Here is a 20,335-nt window from a genome sequence, read left to right as displayed (position 1 = left end):
GTTCATTTGTATGCATACCAAATGTAAATTCTCTTAAATAATAATGGACCTCTGTGAGTACTTTCAATCAGTCTGGGAAAAGCTTCAGGTTTTTTTTCATTTTGGAAACTCTAAATGAGGAGTTTTCTAAATTGTATTTGGTAGTGCACAAGACTCATGATTTAAACATTTTTAAAGCAGAAGCCTCAGTGACAGTAACAAAAATACCATGGTTTGGCACCATACTAAGTGATATAGGTAAGATTTTTTTTCATGATGACAACATTATAAAATACCTGCCAGTTTTTCACAGTCCTTGTAAGAATGAACAGTGTCTTAGCGAAAAACATTTGAAGACACAGAAAAATGACATAGGGCAGCACCATAGTATTCATCATCTATTTTAACATGTGAAACATAGAAGATTGTCATAACTGGTGCAAGATAAAGTTTGTTTATTTGCTCATTCTTAGAGTCAGGATCTAATAAAAAAATGCTAGCTGGAGATCTTAATTTTAAGTAGAACTTGCATCCTAATGATTAAAACAAAAAGTACCTTCTTAGTCAAACCAGGGAACAGGATATGCTTTCATTCTGCGCTGGTCTCTATCGTAAAGCTGTGTAGATGGAGGTCTTTTAATTGATGGCTAATTCTTCCGTATTTAATTCTTGCAGGGTACCTGCAGCTTTACTTTGGTGCAGATTGCCCAGCCCGTTTTTAGGTTTGCTTTGATTTCTGATCTCGTATTAAATTATAAGTCTCAATGATAAGGCTTTGTCCACAACCAAATCCTGCTCACCCTCGTCCAATGTGTGAGATCATTTCTCCTGTCACAAGCCTGCAGCTCATAGAGTCAGTAGCCACTATGAGGACTCTCTTGCTTGATTTTGCACTTACAATGTTAAGTCAAGCTCCCTGTCGTGTAGCTAATATGAACAAATGATGTGTCTCTGTTTGTTTGTTTTCTCTCTTCCCCACAGGTAAAATTAGTATTTTCAAAGGAACCTTCAAAGCCGATGGCTCCACGAATCTTACCAAATCCACTAGCAGCTGCAGCAGCAGCTGCTGCTGTGGCTGTGAATTCCCCCTTCAGTCTTCGCACAGCCCCAGCAGCCACCCTTTTCCAGACTTCAGCACTTCCTCCAGCACTCCTACGACCAGCTCCAGGGCCTATACGGACCACCCATACTCCCGTGCTGTTTGCTCCTTACTGAACTCCAAACAGGAATTAATTGTACTGCAATAATTTTTCAAATCAAATCAAAACAAAAAAAAATGAAAATCAAGAACATTGAACTATGCAGTGTTTATTTATAGTTTAAAGTATATATGAAGAGCCAGGACTTTTGATAGAGAACTGAACAAATTCTAAAAGGGGGAATGGGCAGTATTTTCTCCAGATGAGAACATTCCTCTTGAGTATTGATCGTTTTAGAACTGATCTCCAGCATTGACTTGTAGTGACATATAAAACTTATGAAGCCTTTTGACTGTGCTTTTTGGCACATATTTCCCTGCAATGTCTTTCCTGCTTTATGAAACAACTTACAAATTTGTCTAAAGGGCATTAACTGGTTCCAATGTACATAAAATACTTTATTCTGTAGATTAAAGAAGAAGGAAAAAAAAAAAAGAAACACTGTGAATAGTAGCACCCTTACCAATCCTCCTGCCAACTCAGCAGTTACTGGGTATTTATCTGAACAAAAGTAGATACAATAGATGTCTTGTAAAACAGTAGTATTGTGTCTCTATCTATGCCACTAGGTTTCTAACTGAGTTGCAAAAGATAAAATGAACAAATTATGTCACTTTGGTAAGTAGTCAAAAATGATGACAATAATGTGGAGCTGTTCCTGGTGAGCAAAAATTATTTTCCTCACCCGTAGAAGAATGGGCGTGAAGATAATCTATGGTTAGGGCAAAGTAAATGATAAAGAAGTTTTAGCAGGGGGAAAAAAATCCAGATGCTGTACACAGAGTACGTCAAACTTTTATTTAACGTGTGTACAGTGTGTGTATATTCAAAACATGTAATACATACAGGATAGATCAATGTCTAAGGTATGCCAGTGGACAGCAAAAAATACACTCTTGTCATGAAAAAGGTCTGACACTTTAGTGTTGAGCAGAGGGAAGACACAAATGGGTTACACATAGTCATAATTAGCAAATGAAAACAGGAGGAAATCCTGGCCTCATTTTAAGTCAGTATAAAGTTCCTCCTGACTTCAGTGTAGCCAGAATTTCATTCCAAGAATGGCACATATTCTTTTTATATCACACCAGTGGGAGTGTCTGTAGATACAGGTAACATCTTTTGCAATAGGCTTAGTCTTAGAAACAGATTTATTCTCTTGTTTTATTTCCTACTGATGTGATATAAAATGTCTTAATATACCTATAAAATGTAAACAGCAACACATGAGATACATATTACGAGATAACTGCACATTATGGGTTTGGAACAAATACAACCTTTAGGATCTGAAGGGACCCTTGAATTCTGTAGCTGACCTTTATGTACGGACAGCTTAAAGCCTTATATATTTACTGTGAGGCTTAAAGGGGTTGACTGTGTCCCTTTAAAGTAAGATTTATCAGGGGTATATATAGATATATTGTATATATGTTAGAGTAAGAAAAATAACTTATAAACAGAAAATCTACTATATAAAGTAATTATATAACCATTGAGTTTCACATGTGGGTCATTAAGTGGTAAGTAACAAACTGCAGAGAAAAAATAGACTTCTTGAATCTGATTCTTGCTGCCTGCTTTTTCCCATAGGGAGCTGAAAAGTATGTATTAATATTATGGAGTACGCTGCTGAGTCACATGCGACCACTCTGATGTGTAGCTAAGTGAAATGCCTACCATACATTTAGGAGGAATAAAATTTAAAAACATAATTTAAGTTTAGATGGAGAAATGATTTGAAAGATTTTATTAAAAGGTAGTAATGCAAAGTATTGACCATGTGGTTGCTGTACAATACTGCCTGTGGTTAATATGGACAATTGGGAGATAAAGAGGATGGGAATATACAGCACTTTTGACTTGCAGTTCATCATTGAGCCTTCCATATACATTGGTATTTGCCATTTTTTAAACCTCTCTGCATTTAGATTTTATAAAAAAATTATATAAAAAGAGAGAAAGAAGAGGTTCCATGGATGTCTGTGTCCAAAGAATTCCAAAGAGATGCATTTATTTATCTAGAAGTATTAAAATAAGTTCTATATTATGTATTTGTATTTCATCCAGTTTATTTGCAAACGTTTGTGCCTTGAAATGAAATGGGCTTTTGTTTATATTTAATTCACTCCTATGTAGCCATGAAAAAGATCTGATAGTGATTTCAGGGCTGGTTACTAGCTGGATTGCTTTGGCCCAATTTTCAAAGCAAGAAGAGTATGATTAAGTTCCTGAAGCCAAGTTTAGGCACCTAAATAACTAGGGGCTGACATTTAAAAGGGCTTCCTACTCTACAGCTCCCAGTAAAGAGGCAGTAAACAGGCCAACCTTCAAAGCCTGCGCCTAACACTCAATTTAGAAAATGTTTCCTTTTATTTGGGTACATAAATATAGTGTAGTAAGGTTCAACTCCTCTTTGCAAAAATTTGGCCTTGGTCTTTTAAGCCTGCTTTCAACCTTTCATCTTTGTGCAGAAATTGTGGTACCATTGCCAGCTGTGTTCAGATTCCTTCTTGAATAGGGCACTGGTTTTCAAGCTGTGCTCCATGAACCACCATTTATCTCCAGAGCCTTTTGTAACAGCCTGTGTTAAGAGCTTGATAAATGAGCAGAGGAGGACTAGCGTTTTGGGAAGGAAGAAGGTCTGGGAAGGCAATCTTTTCCCCATGAAAAAGCACACAGATGGGAAAAGGGGAGACCCACAAATATCCTGTAGGCTCTTATGCACGGCTTTCTGGTGCATGGACACCTGCTGTACATCCTGCCATGTTGTTGTGATGCCATCAAAATCAACAGGCTGACCCTTGCCAAAATGTGTCCTGTGGCATGTATGGAGGCACAGTACTAAGGGCAGAGTTAATACAAGTTTTGCTAGAAGTAAAAAGAGTGTCATTCCAACTACTTACATCAGCTAATTTGCAATGACACCTTCAGTTTTCTTGGACCTCTTTTGTCACAGTGCTCTATGGAACAAGTTTTGTTCACACAAGTCTCTTTTAAATTTCAGCTGTAAACAACAAACTCAATTCTTTTTATGTCTCTTACTCACTACCTAATAAAGGATAAAGCCTAAATGTTAGAATGTATAGTGGATTTTCTGTGCCTTGCTGTTCCACCCCCTCTTAGTCAGTAACAAGTCAATGTACTCAGGATGTCCGCACAGCAGTTTTATATTATATATATGTCAAGGAAAATACTGGCACAGCAATCTGATTGGGCAAGGGGAGCTTCCAGTCAAGGGTATGTCCACAGCAGCTGACAAAGGAGCTGGCAAACAGAAGACACTTTACACCTACTTGCCAATATATCCAATATGGAGAGTCCTATAAAAGAAAAATGTGTCATCATATTTTATGTTACAGTAACAGTCCAGGGCCAAAAGGAAGCCTAAAGCACACTTCATTTCATCGAAGACACAGTGACTCACTGGAATAACAGTGTGAAATCAGCCTACAGGGAAATGGCTGGGTATGAACTTGGAAAAACAAATAGGTTCAGGGATGTTTTCTTAAATTCTATACAAAGTGTTAAAGAATTACTATTCTGTTCTGACCCGAAGAGATGGTAATTTTGTGGGAGGGATATATATTTATATTTTTACCTGTCTGCATTTTTCCAACTATCTCTGGCTTCAAACCTTTGTTCTGAAGGATCATCATTGCTCTAAACCATGAAATCAGTTACCTTCTTGAGAGCTGCTGTAAAAGCTGATGTGAGAGATTGGTAAGCAAATGGTATAAATATGATGATTTAAAATGAACTGGAAGAAAAAAAATGAACTGGCCATGTCAAGGAATATTGTATTTGAAAAGTATACATCTTTATTTTAAGATAAAGCTATATAAAATTAAGAATAGCTAATAAAGTTAATATAACTAGAAGAGTTACATCTGTCATTTTAGTACTGGAATGTTACAATTGGCTCTGTATTTTAAAAGTTGAAAAGACTTTTTAGGTGCTAAATCAGTGCAAGGATGCTATGGGTAAATTTAATGTCTCACACTCATTATCTTCCAGTTATACCAAGAATACTATAACTGAATAGACCTGCCCTTAGTCACTTCTATTCTAATCCCCCAAAATACAATAGAGTATTGGCTTGATATTCCCTGAAAGCTGAATCATGCTTCTTAGGAACCCCTAAGCTTCCACCTTCTGCTCCCAGTAAGCACATAGTTTTCAGACTTTCTTCAAAGCTTCTTGGATAATTTCTATCTTAATATCTCTCATTTTTGGCGAAAATAAATGTCATTTTATGAACATAGACCAACACTGAGGAGCAAGACCTGAAAAGGTTTCATGATTACAGCATTCTGGTGGCTAAAGATGAAACACAGATACCCAAATTGTTTGGCTGCACAAATGTCCTTGAAAACATGTGAAGTTGGAAGCCTAAACCACTTTATAATGAATCTCTGGTTTAATTAACGTTGGTGTCTGAATTTCCATTTTAAAAATTGGCTTCAGCAGTTCAGGCTTCAGGGCTCTAGACACCTAAACCTCACAAGAAAATAACTGTGGGGTTCCTATTTACCTAGATGCATGTGAAAACATGAGCCAATGCTATGTAAAATACTACATACTTTTTTTACATCACATCTTCCCCTGTTCTCATTGTTTATCTGAAAGTGCCATTACTTCAGTGCCAGTGAATCATACAGAAGCTTCTGTGCTGGGATTCAGTGCGTGACTGCAAGAAATAGTAATACTGATAAATCCTGTCTTAAACTAGTTGAAATCTCAAACACACAGTTAAGGGTTTAGCCAAGGACAAGAGCTTTATGCCCCCTCACACCTACAGGTTTATTAAAATTCAGGACCATTTAGAAGTATATGTAACTATCTGGAGGATTATTATTACATAGCCTGATCCAAAATGTCAGGGGCTGAAAGAGTCTATGCTCTAGACTGAAATTAATAATACTATGAAAATGCTGTTAACCCTGGGACTTCTGAAAGCAGTTGCAAGGATCTCGGACTTCAGTAGAGACATTTTTTTGCCCTCGGTGCCTGAGGCCTTTTGCAGTCATGCTGTGTTGTTCAACTCTGATTCAGTATTGATATATTGATAAAGAAACTTGGCTGAGCCTGAAACATGATTAGTGGCTGCCTAGTTCCTGTTATCAGCTTCATGCTGGGATGATACTTGGGTGGTGAAGTAAAAAGAGTCAAAAGAGTCAATGTGAAGAAACTGATAAACTAATCTGATCCCTTTTCCTTGTGCAATGTTCTTATACGGAACTTGTGAGGCATTAACAAGTTGGGACATTCGAGAGTTCCTGGATAAAACATAGGGACCTTGAAGTTCATGAGATCTTAACTTTAAAAATTATTTTGATGAGAAGGATAATGAGAAAGAACCCAGAAGACTTTCTCTGGCTTAGGTACTTCAGTGACTTTGTAACGATGGTCTTCACACTAGTCACACTGTCAGCACACACATTTGTGCTGTTCACAACAGAAATTGAATATTTGACACCCATAATTAGAAACAAGTATAGTTATTAGTATTCATTGCATAGGTATTGGACACTCCATTACAGGATACAAGAATTCTCCTTGGAAATCCATGCATTCATGTCTGTTCATACCAACTAAGATACCACTGCAGCTCATCAACACCTGGGTGTCCAGAAAGGATGTCCTTATTTTTTGTTTGTTTTCATTACTATTTGATTTTTCTTCTATGTTTCTTTATTCGTAGCTCCATCTCTCATATGAACGAATAGAATCTTTAAGTTTAAATTTGCACGTAAGAAGTTGGTATTCATCAAGCCCCTTGTTGGATCATTTGATCAGTCAATAAATTGAATAAAAACTTTAAAGCAGCAATGCCATAGTAATAGTAATATATCATGAATAGAGAACACATGTACACTATAGTGCTCTTTCTTACCTAATCTAGTCAGAGTTTTATGACACAGACAGCTCTTTAGTCTTTCAATTTCCTGAAATGTTTATCTTTTGGGATTCTTCAAAGGTTTAATTAAATGTAAATGTTATTTCTTATGTTCAGTAACAATAGAAGGCAATAGAAAAAAGGATAAAAAACATAAACCATGTTCTCACTACAAATGCCTGCAGCATTTGTTAACAACTTCAGCCCTTTTTCTGCTTACAGCTGGTGGCTGGCATTTGCCATGGGAACAGTTTTCATTGACACGTGTATCAGGTGAAAATTGTCTGCTCAAAACACAGTCTGCTGAGTGCAGACATTCTTTTGGGACACCACAAAGTGGGAGATGATAGCATATGGGCAAAGCTGTGCCTTTATAACAGCCTGTTATAACTCCCTCAAAACTGCCTGGTGGCTTGATGGGAAGAGGCAGCACCTGCACAGGTTTGTAATGTGGTCATTCTGCCATTTTTATAACATAGAGGATGTCAATTTGAAAACAATTCTGATTTTAGGATTTTTTACAAGTGCTTCAGTCTGGGGGATGATGCCCCCCCCCCCCCCCCCTAAAGTATAGTCTTTCTTTCAGACATATTTTCAGTGTAGTCTTGTCCGTGACATTATTGCCAGTCAAACTGCTGCCTGAATCTGTTTAGTCCATCAGAATAAAACCGTGAAGGTAAGTTTTGGTACCCAGAAGGAGCACCTGAGAACAAAAAATAAAAATGTAATGAGTCTCAAGTTGGGTCGCATGTTTTTTTTACTTTCTGCAGTTGCCTAAACCCTAGCAAAATGTAGGTGTCAATCAAAGAGAAAAGGCCTGTTCCTTTATTCTACTGTTTTTAGTTTTAGAAAGGAGATGGAAACAGCTGTAGCTCTTTATCCAATGGTTCACACACTAACCTCCATGTATCTGCAAGACAAATATCTGCACAGGTATTGCCACTCTGTATTTACATGGCTCTTATTTCCCGCCCATCCCTCTCCTGAATCACGTTTTGTGACTGCCAGCAGGATGGGATACTGCAAGGAGCATTAAAAAGGAAAAAAAACCCACCCACCTATGGAGTGTTTAATATGGTATATGGGTGTATAATGTGGTTATGTAATACAGTACCCCTTTTTTCCCTTCAGTGGTATAATCTAACCAAGCATGTGGCTGGAATTTTGCACTGAGCCCCTCATTACAGTATTGGCTGCTTTAAATGGTGACCACTGAAACCAGTCTTGTCAGCTGTGCTACAGTTAAGCCTTCTCCCTATCTGTGTGAGATTCTCTGTTCTCCTCTGGGGTGTTTCACATGGCAAGTGAATCCTTGGAAGAAAAGCTAGAGCTGTTTTCATCTCCTTTACAAAGCTATGAAAGGCAGTAGTTAAAAAAAAAGAAACTGGCCTTTCATGTTTTATTGGTATCTACATTTCAGCTGTCAGGAACTTTGCAGCTGCAGTAAATACTTTAGAAGCTCTTCAGTTCTGCTCCATGAGATAGGATGCGATGGATGACTATTCCATGCAATAGACGTTTAATCCAGAACAGTGTGCAAATCATTTACTCTATGCCACCAACTCACTAAAAACCTTAAACTTCAGTAAAAAAGCCTCAAAACCTACCAGGGCCCACTGAAAGCACTGGAGATGAAGAGCACATGTTACATGATTTGGTGTCAACTGACAGGAGGACATCCAGATGAGTTCAACAGCTGCATTACATTAGGGCAAGAGAGGGTAATGGTTCAGGCAACTTAATGTAGGGAAGTTCCTTCTGAACCCAAATCTGAGAATGAGTTTAACCCTGATGAGAAATCTGAAACCAAGTTATTTATCAGGATAATGTAATATTCTTCCTAGGCTTTATAGATAACCAGCATAAGCTCTTCATTTAGTGATACAATGCACATTTAAATTAGTGTGTACCAGGAGTACTGTAGGCTTCAAAAAACTGGCCCTGATCCATTCACTCTTCAGAAGCACTGTAAATTTAGATGACATTTTTATAAGTCTAAGAGTAAAATTTCATGGTCTGGTAGTTTGTAATAGTAGTTTTGACTGATAAATAGTCAATATAATATCTTGAATTAAAAAGGGGTGGAGGGAGGTGACTGGGGCAATTATACCTTGTTATTTAAAAGCCCCAGTACATGCCTAAGGGCTTTTTAAAGGTCAGAGTTAACCACATGGAAAAGGCAGGGGGCTAGAAAACAACTGTGTCTTCTCAGAGGTAAGTTAGATGAGACAAAATTATCAATATTTTGGTAATTTCTTTATTAGGTAAGGGTAGATTGTTCCAGATTAGATTAAGTATTTGAGATGATGACCCATAAAAATTATTAAATTGGTACTATGAGGATTCAGACAACAGTTTTGAGAGAAACTAATTGAAGTGAAGGCTACATGGATTATAGTGTAAGGAGAATTATAAGGGTGGGGAGAGAAGGTAGAAGGCTGTTCCTAGGGAACAATTTTAGATTGTATCTGGTTTCACTGGTGATTTTACACACAGAAAAAAGTACACTCTTGAAATTCTTTGATAACATATATTAGGAGCTATCATCAATGTAGAGAGGAACATGATATTTTCCAGAATGAATAGAATGACCTTGAGAACTGATATAATAGAAAGGATCTGAAACTCAATAGGAAAGAAAGGGACAATCATGTATTTAGAATCTAATAACAAAGTAGCTCCAAGAACTCAGAAGCTGGAAATAACTGAAGAGCACAAGCCACAGGTATTACCATTGGTGACAATGAGTTACAAATTTGATACAGGTGTTTAAAAAAAAAAGAAGCAACAAAAATGTTCATTGAGGTATATTCTACATTATTCCACCACAGAATAAAAACTTTATATTTTGATAACTTCAGTGACTCAAGAACAATTAAGTCTTTTTAGAGAAGAGTTGAGGGAAAGTAGAGAACCTAGTAGATGAGAAACTAATATTTATATGCTTAGAATAAGGAGTAGAAGGCTGAGGAAAAGAGGCATCTTCCCTCACTACACATCCTGGGATGGAAACAGTGGTAGTTGTCAGGAAGACAGCTATTCAAGTTAAGAAAATGTTCAAACATAAGCACATGAATAAATGTCTATAAGTTCACCAGTGAAAATTGGCTGGAAATTAGATATTCGTAAGTGTTAAAACACAGAAAAGGTGTCCAAAAGGTTCTGAGCAGGCAAAAAACTGCTCCTCAGGTGGGTTCTGTCCTGGTTACGAATGGGGTTCTGTGATGCATTTGCTGTGGCAGCAGCGAACAGGGCACAATGAGCCAGTCCGCAGGTCTCTGCTGTTTTCTCTCTGTATGCATATTTAGTGAGTCATTCCAAAAGATGTTAGTGACTTGACTTCATGACTTGATGAGTCAAGGAGAGAAATATAAGAAATACAGGGGTTAGCATTTCATCAGAAAGAGATTTCTGAGTCTTGCCCTGGGTCTATTTCACCTATCTATTCACGCAACAGTAATCAGTCAGAAAATTAAGTGTTCCAAATCTGTGTGTAGGTAGATATGTCTGGTGGTGGTTTTTTGGACACTGTATGTCAGCTGGAAAAGTCTGTCACATTCTTGCTGAAGTAGGATTCAATATAGTTTTTCTAGACAATCTCATGTCAAAATATATCTATTATGATCAGTTGCTAAGCATAGTTCATGCTTTTAAGAATTCAGACAGATGAGTGAAAATATTTTAACAGTACTGAAAGCAAAAAAGATGTCTCTAGTTCACTAAATTCATGAAAATATGCAGAGTTCAGCAACCACACAATACAGCTAAACCTCTTAAGTGTTTCTTGTCTTTTATCTTGGGCAAGGACTGACTTGGGACTTTACGGCTGAGTATCCCAAAGGGACACAGAGACCTGTGACTGAACTCTTGCAACAAAATAAGAGGCTGAAGTCAAAGTGCAAGGCCTCTTAGTTCTTCTCTCATTTCAGACTCCTCACTGAGGTTGCTGAATCCTGTGAATTGAGTTCTTCAGTGTACGAGTGCCTATATGTTTTATGACTGTGACAGCTGGTTAAGGAGCCATTCAGCTAAGCTGTGGAGTTCCTAAAGTTCAGCAATAAAATACAGGTCTTTTTGCAGTTACTGGACTGGTTATGTGATGTCTGAGTCTTAGCACTTAGCATTCCGTTCAGGCTTTAGGTAATAATTAGGTAAATAAATTGCACTTGACATCTGCTTGTCTTTATTTTTTTAAAATTTTCTCCTTGCAGAAGTCGCTGATTTACCCCATTCAGGGGAGACTGGATATAAACTTCATGTTCTGGCACAATGCATCTACATTCCTACTCTCTATTCAATGCCATATTTTTCTATTAAGCAAAAGGGAAAAAAAGCCAACATACCAACTAAACAACCTGCCCCCCCCCCCCCCCCCCCAAAGAAAACACCAATACCCAAAACCTATGAGTCAAAGCTCAGCGATATCTTCAGTATGTTATTAGTTGATTTGGAGTAGTCTTCCATACGAAGTGTGTTCCAAAACATTTTACAGAATTAAAAGCTTTGTGTGACTACAGCACAAAAACATAATCCAAAATGTTTTGGCTAAAAAGGAAGCCTTCTGTTTTCCTTACAACTGAGGCCAAAACAATTTTAATTTCTGGCTTCTTAATTAATGTTAAATACAGTTTAGACTGAGTTTCTCATCAAACAAATATTGCAACATTTGTAGATTTGCAGTTTAGTCCATTGTTTTATCTTTAATTTGAGCATCCTGAGTATGAGAGCAGTTAAATTCAAAGTCTTCATAGATTATGCCATCTGTTAATGGAAATCTGGATTTCAGAGCTATGCAGAGCATGGTTGATAATTTTGTCATTTTACTATATCTTGGCCATTTTTTATTTATCTTTGCTATATTGGTGCCTAAAGACTCTGATTATGATCATAAAATAAGAATTTAATTTTATGACAAAATAGAGGTCTTAAAAGTTGTTTTCATTATGCAATTTTTTCATGAGAGAAGAAAGAGAGTGGCAATCTGGGATATGAGATTTAAGTTCATCTGTTTGTTCTGATTCTGTCTGGAGACCTGAACTTGTGTCAAGACCTAGGTAAGGCTCCTAGGCACTAAAGCAGTTCCCCCATCCCCTGCTTATCAGCTGAGTTGATTGATTCCTTTGTTACTATCCACAGTAGTGTAGATGCCTACATCTCAACACATATCTGTCATTAAACACAGATTTAGGGACCTGATACTGCTGCCCTCAATTAAAAGTCCGCTGTAGAATGACATGACTTGTCTCCTGGAAGTTCTTACTTTCTCCACGGACTGCAAAGGAAGCATTGGATGATGGATGAGAGGTAGACATCTGTGCTGTATGTGTTCAAAATTGATGGAAAAATTAGGCAAATATTAGATGTTCAAAATAAATCCAATTCAAGCAAGTTGCACTTTAGTTCAGGATGTGGGACAACCAAGGTGAAGTCAAACATGTGGTGAAGCACACTCAAAACTGAGTCTCCCATGTGCAAGATGAGTGTTTAAAAAAAATTTAAGAAAGCCTTGTTAGCAGTTTTGGTTTCATTCTTAGAAGTGAAAATTTTTTTTCAAGTGAAAATCATCAAGAGCATTAATGTAACAGTTTTGAATTGGGGTTCTTTTGGTGGCGTTTTGGGTTGGGGTTTTTTTAAGCAAAAATTGACGTGTTGGAAGCTCTCCAGGAAACACTATGCTTTTCAGAGAGCAGCAGACTGGGCTTCTCCACAGGGCCAGGGGAGCTCTAAGCCAAGGGTGACAGCAAGGTGACTGGGCAGGGGCCTCACCAACAAGGGGTTGGTCCCGTGAGCTGAGCAGGTTCGATGACAGTGACCATGTAAAATGAGAGTCGGGGACTATCCAGACCAGTCTGTAGTGATGAGGCAGGTACCAGGCCAGGGTTAGCAAGACTGAGTCAGGGCAAGCAAGGTGCAATGCCAGGCACAGGTAGAGATAAAGTGTAGCTCAGGCATCCTCCAAGGAAAGAGCCTGAGTTTAAATGCAGCTCCCAAGCCATGGGGCAGAGGCCCCACACAAGGTGTCTCTCAATTCCTTCTCTCACCTTATCTGTTCTTCAGCAGTCTGATCCCAGGTTACTCAGCCATGCCATGCCACAGCTGGCCTTCAGCCCAGGCAGCTGGATCCCTGGGAGGGGAATGAGGAGGCTGCAGAGCCTGTGGGTGTGCACAGAGCTCTGGCAATATTACCACATACTTTGTAAAGAGTAGAAGAGATGATTTTGACTCTAGAAATTTCTGTCAAAGAGCAGGAGAGGGAATGGAGAGAATGAGATTTACACATGACCAGAAGAAGGATGGAGCAAAGGCAGTTGAGCCCTTCTACCCCTGACCAGCATTTCAGTGAAACGCCAGTATTCACAATATGGGGTCATCATGCTAAATCAAAGAAGCTGAATTCTGCAGCAAATGCAGAAGCTCATTGAGGACAGCAGGAATAAATTTTCTTAAGTGTAAAAAATATAAAGATTTCATGAGAACAGTGGTATGCCTTGCTTACTTCCAACATGACTCAATCCACTCTAGGAAATGTAGTTCACCCTATTTGTTAGCTGCTTAAAAGGATTCCCAAGTTGAGAAACCACAATTGTTTAGCAGTGTATCAGAAGTCAGGTGTTTGTTTTCACTGCATAGAGCTGTTTGTTGGATGAAAATATGAAGTTTTGATTTTATACAGGGGGTTTCCTTCTATAAAGCCTGAGGTTGTTTGATTTGAAAGTTCAAAGCTAGCTTCTTAACTGGTCTAAATCAGCATAGCCTCATCGTTTTTCTAGGCCTATAGCAATTTTTTGTGGCTGAGATCTGGCACATAGTTTGGAACACAAGTGTTATTGTCAAACCATAATCAGGGAGATGACCCCTGTTAAAAATGGTTATATTCCACAGTAAATATCTGCTGTTTTACCAAAGAGACCACAGCTGTGAAAATTTTCCATGAGAACTGCTATTTCCATTTGTTCTCTTTTTAATGTTAGGCTACTATAGATTAAATACTTCAGTCATGCAAAATCCTCTTATTTCCTAAACAATTTAACTATTGGCAGTTGCATGATATTTTCACAGAAGTTATAAATAGCTTACTACTATTTTATAGGAACAAAATGTACTAATTGTCTCAGGTTTTGCTTGGCTGAGGTGTGGTGGATCGAAGCTTCCCCATCCAGAGCCGCCTGGACATTAACAGCCTAAATATTTTCATGTGGCCAAAGTACAAACTTGTGTGTCCCAGGACTACTGAGCGAGAAACTATTCTGGTAGCATAAACATCCTCTCATAGCTATCAAAGAGCTGAAGTGCTATATCTGTGTGCTCTTACCTTCACCTTGCTCCAATCTCTATTATACTTCATGGTATGTTGTGGGTTAATATAGACAACAGGCTTTGGTGGAGAAATCAGTGTTGAAGAAACAGAGCAGAAATTGAAGAAAATTCTTGCAAAAATACTGTTTTTTTGGTTATTTGGTGTTTTTTTGCAGTCTAGTTAAGGCAGCTGGGAGATTGCTTTGTATGCTGACCATTCCTGGTGTTGGGCAATTATTCAAGAGAGGCATCTGCTATGAAAGTGCTATGTTTGGTTACAAGAGAATAAGATCTGGTCTTATTGTGATTGAACTGTCATGCATCATGAGTGACCACCAGTTACTGGCATTAAATAATACACTGAGTAGTATGCTCAGCCCAAAATAAATAGTAGTATTGCCAAAATACTATTTTCCATACAAATTACATGGGAAGAAAATGTTTACATTCATAATCACACATCTCCCTGTCCGCTGAAGAATTTATCCCAGTCTTCTGACTGTGCCTACAACTGTTCACCAGCTTCATAAGACAGATTTCCTAGTCTTGTGTCCCTGCCTTCCTCTATCCTCTCCCAGAATCACAGAGCTAAAGAACCTGTGCTGGTGAAGACACTGCTTGGGATAAATTTCTTTGCATGTATTGTCCTTGGTCTGGGGAAATATTTCTCTGTAGGAATTAGGAGCCTGCCTGGAGAAAAGTGGCTAAAAATGCAGTCTCTCTGCAGAGAGATGTTATTTGGGATACACTTGTTGATTCCCAGGACACACACTAGGCTTTCAAATTTAGATATTATAACAGGCATTTTGTAGACATGTGACTTGTCAATTCCCTGCGCAAAACACCTTTCTTGTCATTCAGAAGAAAGGTCAGCAGCTGACCAGGCTGATGAACAAGAAGCCCCTAACATATATGTGAATTATTAGGAGGTCTCATGGGTGTTAGTTAATAGAGTGTATGGATACATTTCTTCCTGCTTTGACTTAAGTATTTTATACCATACTGAGCCTATATTAATTTAAATTTGCATTCTGAAATCTGGAAAAACATTAGACATAGATTAACATTAGGATTAGGCATCAACATTGTCAATACCTACGTTATATGGGGCATGATGCTTTACAGGAGGGAAATGCAGGCACTTGTATGATTCAAGCATTTTCTGAGCTAGAGAGAAGGAATTCTGTGGATCAAAATGTTCAATTAAGGGTTGCCAAAATTCTGCTCAAATCTCACATTAAAAATTTAGCTCCTTTTTTGGAACACACTCTTATGGCCTAGCTGCTAAAATCTCCAGAGGCTTTGACAGTGGTACACATTGTGCTTTTCGTGTACTATTAGAGAGCAGAGAGGGTGACCACAGTGTGAGAGATCACAGATCTTCTTCGCAAGGGTGTTCAAAAATGAGCCTAGAGGAACTGACACGTGTGGATGTGTAATTCATCTCTGCCACTGCAAGTGTGTGCAGGGGCAGAGGAAAGATCGGAGAACTCTTGCTTTTATCCCACTTGGTTCACAAATCACTTAACTGTTAGCAACATGCAGATTTAAAACCAAGATAAGCAAGAGAGCAAATAATTTAATACAGATGAAACAAACTCAAGGAAGTACATGTATAGTAGCTGGGGAAAGTTAGCCTTGCTATTTCCCCATTTATTTAAAAGAATGTGTTTCTGCCCAATACTGACCTCTCTTACCCACATCAGACATTGGTGGTGGTCTCCCTGGAATTAATATATTTCCTTAGTTTGCTTTCCTCATTATTTATTTTTCACTGTTCATTTTTTGTTCCCTGGTTTAGCTGTGTTGCCAGAAGTTTGCCTAGTTCCACATGTTTCTGCAAAATAGTGTTGGTCCATTGCTAACATTAGGTTAGCACTGCCTTACTTAGTGAAATACCATGGAAGAGAAAACTATTTGGATATTTGGTCAAGCATTTGGTCTGTAGACCCCTCATGTTTTTCTGCTTTCAAATGGTGGGGTGTGATTTTTCAAGTTCTAAGGGCACTTTTGATATAAATATGTAAAAAATATTTACTTAGAGAGATTAGAGCCTGCTATGGTCTTCATCATAGTTACAGGTACCTCAGTCTACTGCAGTTGTTTTCACAGCAGACTTAAAAGGCAGCACAACTGCAGTTATCTCATAATGATTTGGAAACTGAAACATAGCTCCAAACTGTGACTTCAAGCAGAACGTAATTATACTTTTTCCCCATCAACATAACCACTGCAATCTTAAAGCCCTCTTCAATTGCCAATTAACCCAAAGATGCCAAAAGTCTATCTATGCTGCAGTTGCCAATATTCAGTCATCAAATTATAGAATAATTTAGGTTGGACCACTGAAGGTCATCAAGCCCAAACTTAAAGCAAGGCTACCCTCAAAGTCAATTCAGGTTGTTCAGGGCTTTGTCCAGATGAGTTTTCAAAATCTCCAAAGTTGGAAAGTCCACAGCATCTCCAGGCAGTCTGGTTCAGATATTAACCATTGTGAGAATTTTTTTTTTATTATGTCTAATTAAAATCTCTTACTGCAAGAATATATTGCCTCTTCACCTTATATTATGCACCTCCTGGAATAGTCCTGCTCTACCTTGTCTCATAGTGGGTCAGCAGTTAGACCCCTCCTTGTTCTTTTCTCCAGGCAGACTCACATCCTTGTATGTCGTGTACTCTATACCCCTAACCAGATGGCCCTACAATGAACTCCTTATGGTGTGTCCATATTTCTCTCATAGTGGGGTGCAGAAGATTGGTGCGGGAGTTAAACACATGCAAATCATCACACAGTGATTAAGCAATGCCCCCTTTAATATGGTGGACAAATCTTTTATAATGAAGGTGAGAATCACAAGATACAATCACCTGGTACAATTCTTTCTGATTTGACAGGTAGCTTTGCACATGCTCCTTAAGCTCTCTTCTGGTTGGATGAGGACTGCCACATCGACATTCTACAAACAACTTCTCTGCCAAGACCAACACCCTGAAGTTGTTTACCTTCCTGGGTTCTTCCTCATTCTTCCAGGGTCAGTCCCTCGTCACATCCTTGCTCATACACAGTATTGCTCACACGTCCATTTTCTTGCAGGGACTCCTGAATCCCCACAGTGGGGACCCAAACTGTATGCAGTATTCTAGGTATGGTCACACAAGTGCCAAATAAAGGAGAAAAATCACTTCCCTTGATCCACTGGCTATTCTCTTTTCAATTGGTTGTATCTGTGCTTGAACTGCTGATTCATGTTTAATTTGACATCCACTGGCACCCCATGTACTTCCACAAAGCTCCTTTCTAGTCAATTTGTCCCCAACCCATAATGGTGCAGGGGGGTATTAGATCTTCCTATATGCATGACTTTGCATTTGGTTTTGCTGAACTTCACAAGGTACCTCTCAACCCATTTCTCTCATCTCTCAAAATCCTTCTGTGGGACAGCCTTGCCCTCCAGCTTATCAGTCATTGCCCCTTCTTCCACCCATCAAGGTTCAGGAGATTGCTTTAAGTGCAGTTATCTACACCACTGATGAAGGTGATGATAAACTGTATTGGTCTCAGTATTGACCCCTAAGGAACACCACTCCTAACAAGCTGGTGGTTAGATTTTTGAAATAGTGACTTAGGGCATGGCTGTCCAGACAATTCTTCACCAACCTGGTAGTCTGCCTCCAAACTCTACTACTGGGTTTAGGAGATCTGCAAGGCATGAAGACAGATCATACAAAGCAGTCATAAAGTACCTCAAGCTTTTCCATGTCTCTTGTCACTTTCCCATGTTGCTTGTCACTTTCAGCAGTGGATCATTTTCCCTGGTCTTTTTTTTTTTTTTCCCTGATATACTTACAGAAACATCTCATGTTGTCCTTCACATCTCTTTCCAGTTTCAGCTCCGACCTTGGCCTTCCTGATTTCGCCCTCTCATGCTCAGGCAATGATTTTGTAATCCAGGGAAATCCACCCTTACTTTCAGCTCCTTCACAGCTCTTTTTCCTTTTTATCTTTTTTTTTTTTTTTTTTTTTTTTTTTAATCCCTGCGGAACATAAGTTATTGTACATCATGGAGACAGCTGGTTGAAATCTGTTTTCAAACTCTGGAAATCACTGACCAGTATCTCCTCCCAAAATGAGATGACACTCCCTTTGTCCTCTTTATTCCTGATTTGGAGACTCTGGTGTTTGTTTGGTTCGGTTTGGTTTGGTTTTTTTACTATTACTCCTTGAAAAGAAACCATGTCAGAAATATGTAGAGAAATTAATGAACTTGTTGTCAGACTTTGGTAATATATATATGTCAGCATATAAAGATTTGGTCTTTGTCGACATAGTGTATACAACTAAAATGAATCGGAATAAGATTTCTCTAATTAGTAGCATCACTCTACGAAGAGCTGCCATCATTTAATTGTGGGATTTTATTAGTATATAAAATGATTGCTTTAAAATGTTTAGTCTGGAATTCATTTCAGAGTGGGTGCTGGAAGGTGCTTCACATACTACTGCATGTCACAACCATGCTATGAAATAAAAATACGCAATGGTGAGCAGCATGAATCTGAGACTATAGTTAGTATGTCACTAATGTGGCCATTAAGTTTTCATGTTAAGATTTATTATGCTGTCATTACAGCACTTTTCTTTTTGATGTATCAAACCACTACTACAGTACATATTTGTTGACATCTCATCTGTTTTAGGAAGGCAAATGATTACAAGTTACCAAGGAAACTAATAAGCAGTATGCAAGGAATGGGCTGCACAATTCGTTTTGCTAGATAGCAAGTCACTGCTGTTTTAATTTCAATTAAATTACACCTACTTCTCACGTTGATAACATAAAAACAAACCATGTACCATTTCAAAAAGAATTTTCATAGCTATATTCATTTAGTAAATGGAAGTGAACATTGTTTTGTAGCTTATACAGATGGAAGATATAGAAGGATGTAATTTGTTGAAGGTTTTGTGTACTTTATATATGTAGTGCTGTATCTGATGAGTTTGTAGAAAACTTTCTGTTCCACTAAGTCCACAAGACTACATAATCACAGACCTTAACATCTGAAGGAGTTTTTGAAACTGGAGTATTTAAAGTTGTTTTCTTACTTTGAATTGCCTGCACAGTTTGATACAAAAACTGTCATTCACAGCTGCTGTTGTGCTGTTCTGTGGAAAGAGAAGTTTGGGGTAAAGCAGATCAGTGGGGTTGACATTGAAATTGAAATTTAGGCTGGAGACTTGGATAAAACAGGTCACCCACCCTACCTCCTAAGCAGTTTACACTGATGAGCTGCATAATGCCATGAGTGAAAATGAAATAGTTTAATTTTTTTTTGAAAGCAAGAGGATATCCTTAGGGGATTGTACCTTTTGAAGCCATAATAGCTGTTGCTAGGAATTGTTGTGGATATTTACTGTGGAGGGAAAAATTAGGGACTGTCTGTAGCCCTAGAGAGCATTTGTTCAGAGGACTGACCTTTGGGCAAAAGACCATTAACTTTTAAAGTAATGTTGAACATTCTTTGTTACTCTTTTCTGTCCTGTTCTCCTGAGCCTGACATATTCTGGATGGTTAGGTTTATTGAGTTGTACTGCATCTCCCAACCTTTCCCATATTTGTAAGCTTTTACCCTTCATAAGTCCACCAAAATATCTGCAAGGCAGCTGGAGAATAAAGCAAATGTTGCCGCCGCCTACACACTGCTTAAATTGATTGTCAGTGGGCATGGTAGGCTGGGAGGGCATGCTTAGCTGAGTCCTGGGTGAGACAGGGAGCTGAGCAGGACGTGACTATAGCTGATGGAATGGAAGGTGGAAAAAAGGCCAGGGATTTGAAGAGATAATGTTGTGGGTCATTGCTACCATGATGATTTGTTAGATGGATTTTTTTCTCACTTGTATTTGCTCTCAGGATAGCAGGACTGCTTTCACTATAACACTTGCTCATTACAGCTTACGCAG

General features: G+C 38.4%; 1 protein-coding gene across 2 annotated transcripts in view; it reads left to right on the top strand.

The window, feature by feature from the left end:
* The window catches only part of ZNF385D (zinc finger protein 385D), a 446,378-nt gene extending 441,319 nt beyond the window's left edge, over nt 1–5,059 (top strand). For both annotated transcript variants that reach the window (XM_074838710.1, XM_074838721.1), the window contains one exon: nt 961–5,059. In XM_074838710.1, coding sequence (XP_074694811.1) covers nt 961–1,194 — 234 coding nt within the window. In that variant the 3' untranslated portion in view covers nt 1,195–5,059. The remainder of the gene's footprint in view (nt 1–960) is intronic.
* Nucleotides 5,060–20,335: the final 15,276 nt, after the last annotated feature.

The sequence above is a fragment of the Strix aluco genome, chromosome 1 (genome assembly GCF_031877795.1).
Source record: "Strix aluco isolate bStrAlu1 chromosome 1, bStrAlu1.hap1, whole genome shotgun sequence".
Classification (NCBI taxonomy): Eukaryota; Metazoa; Chordata; class Aves; order Strigiformes; family Strigidae; genus Strix; species Strix aluco.
This window is presented reverse-complemented; position numbering and strand designations above follow the sequence as displayed.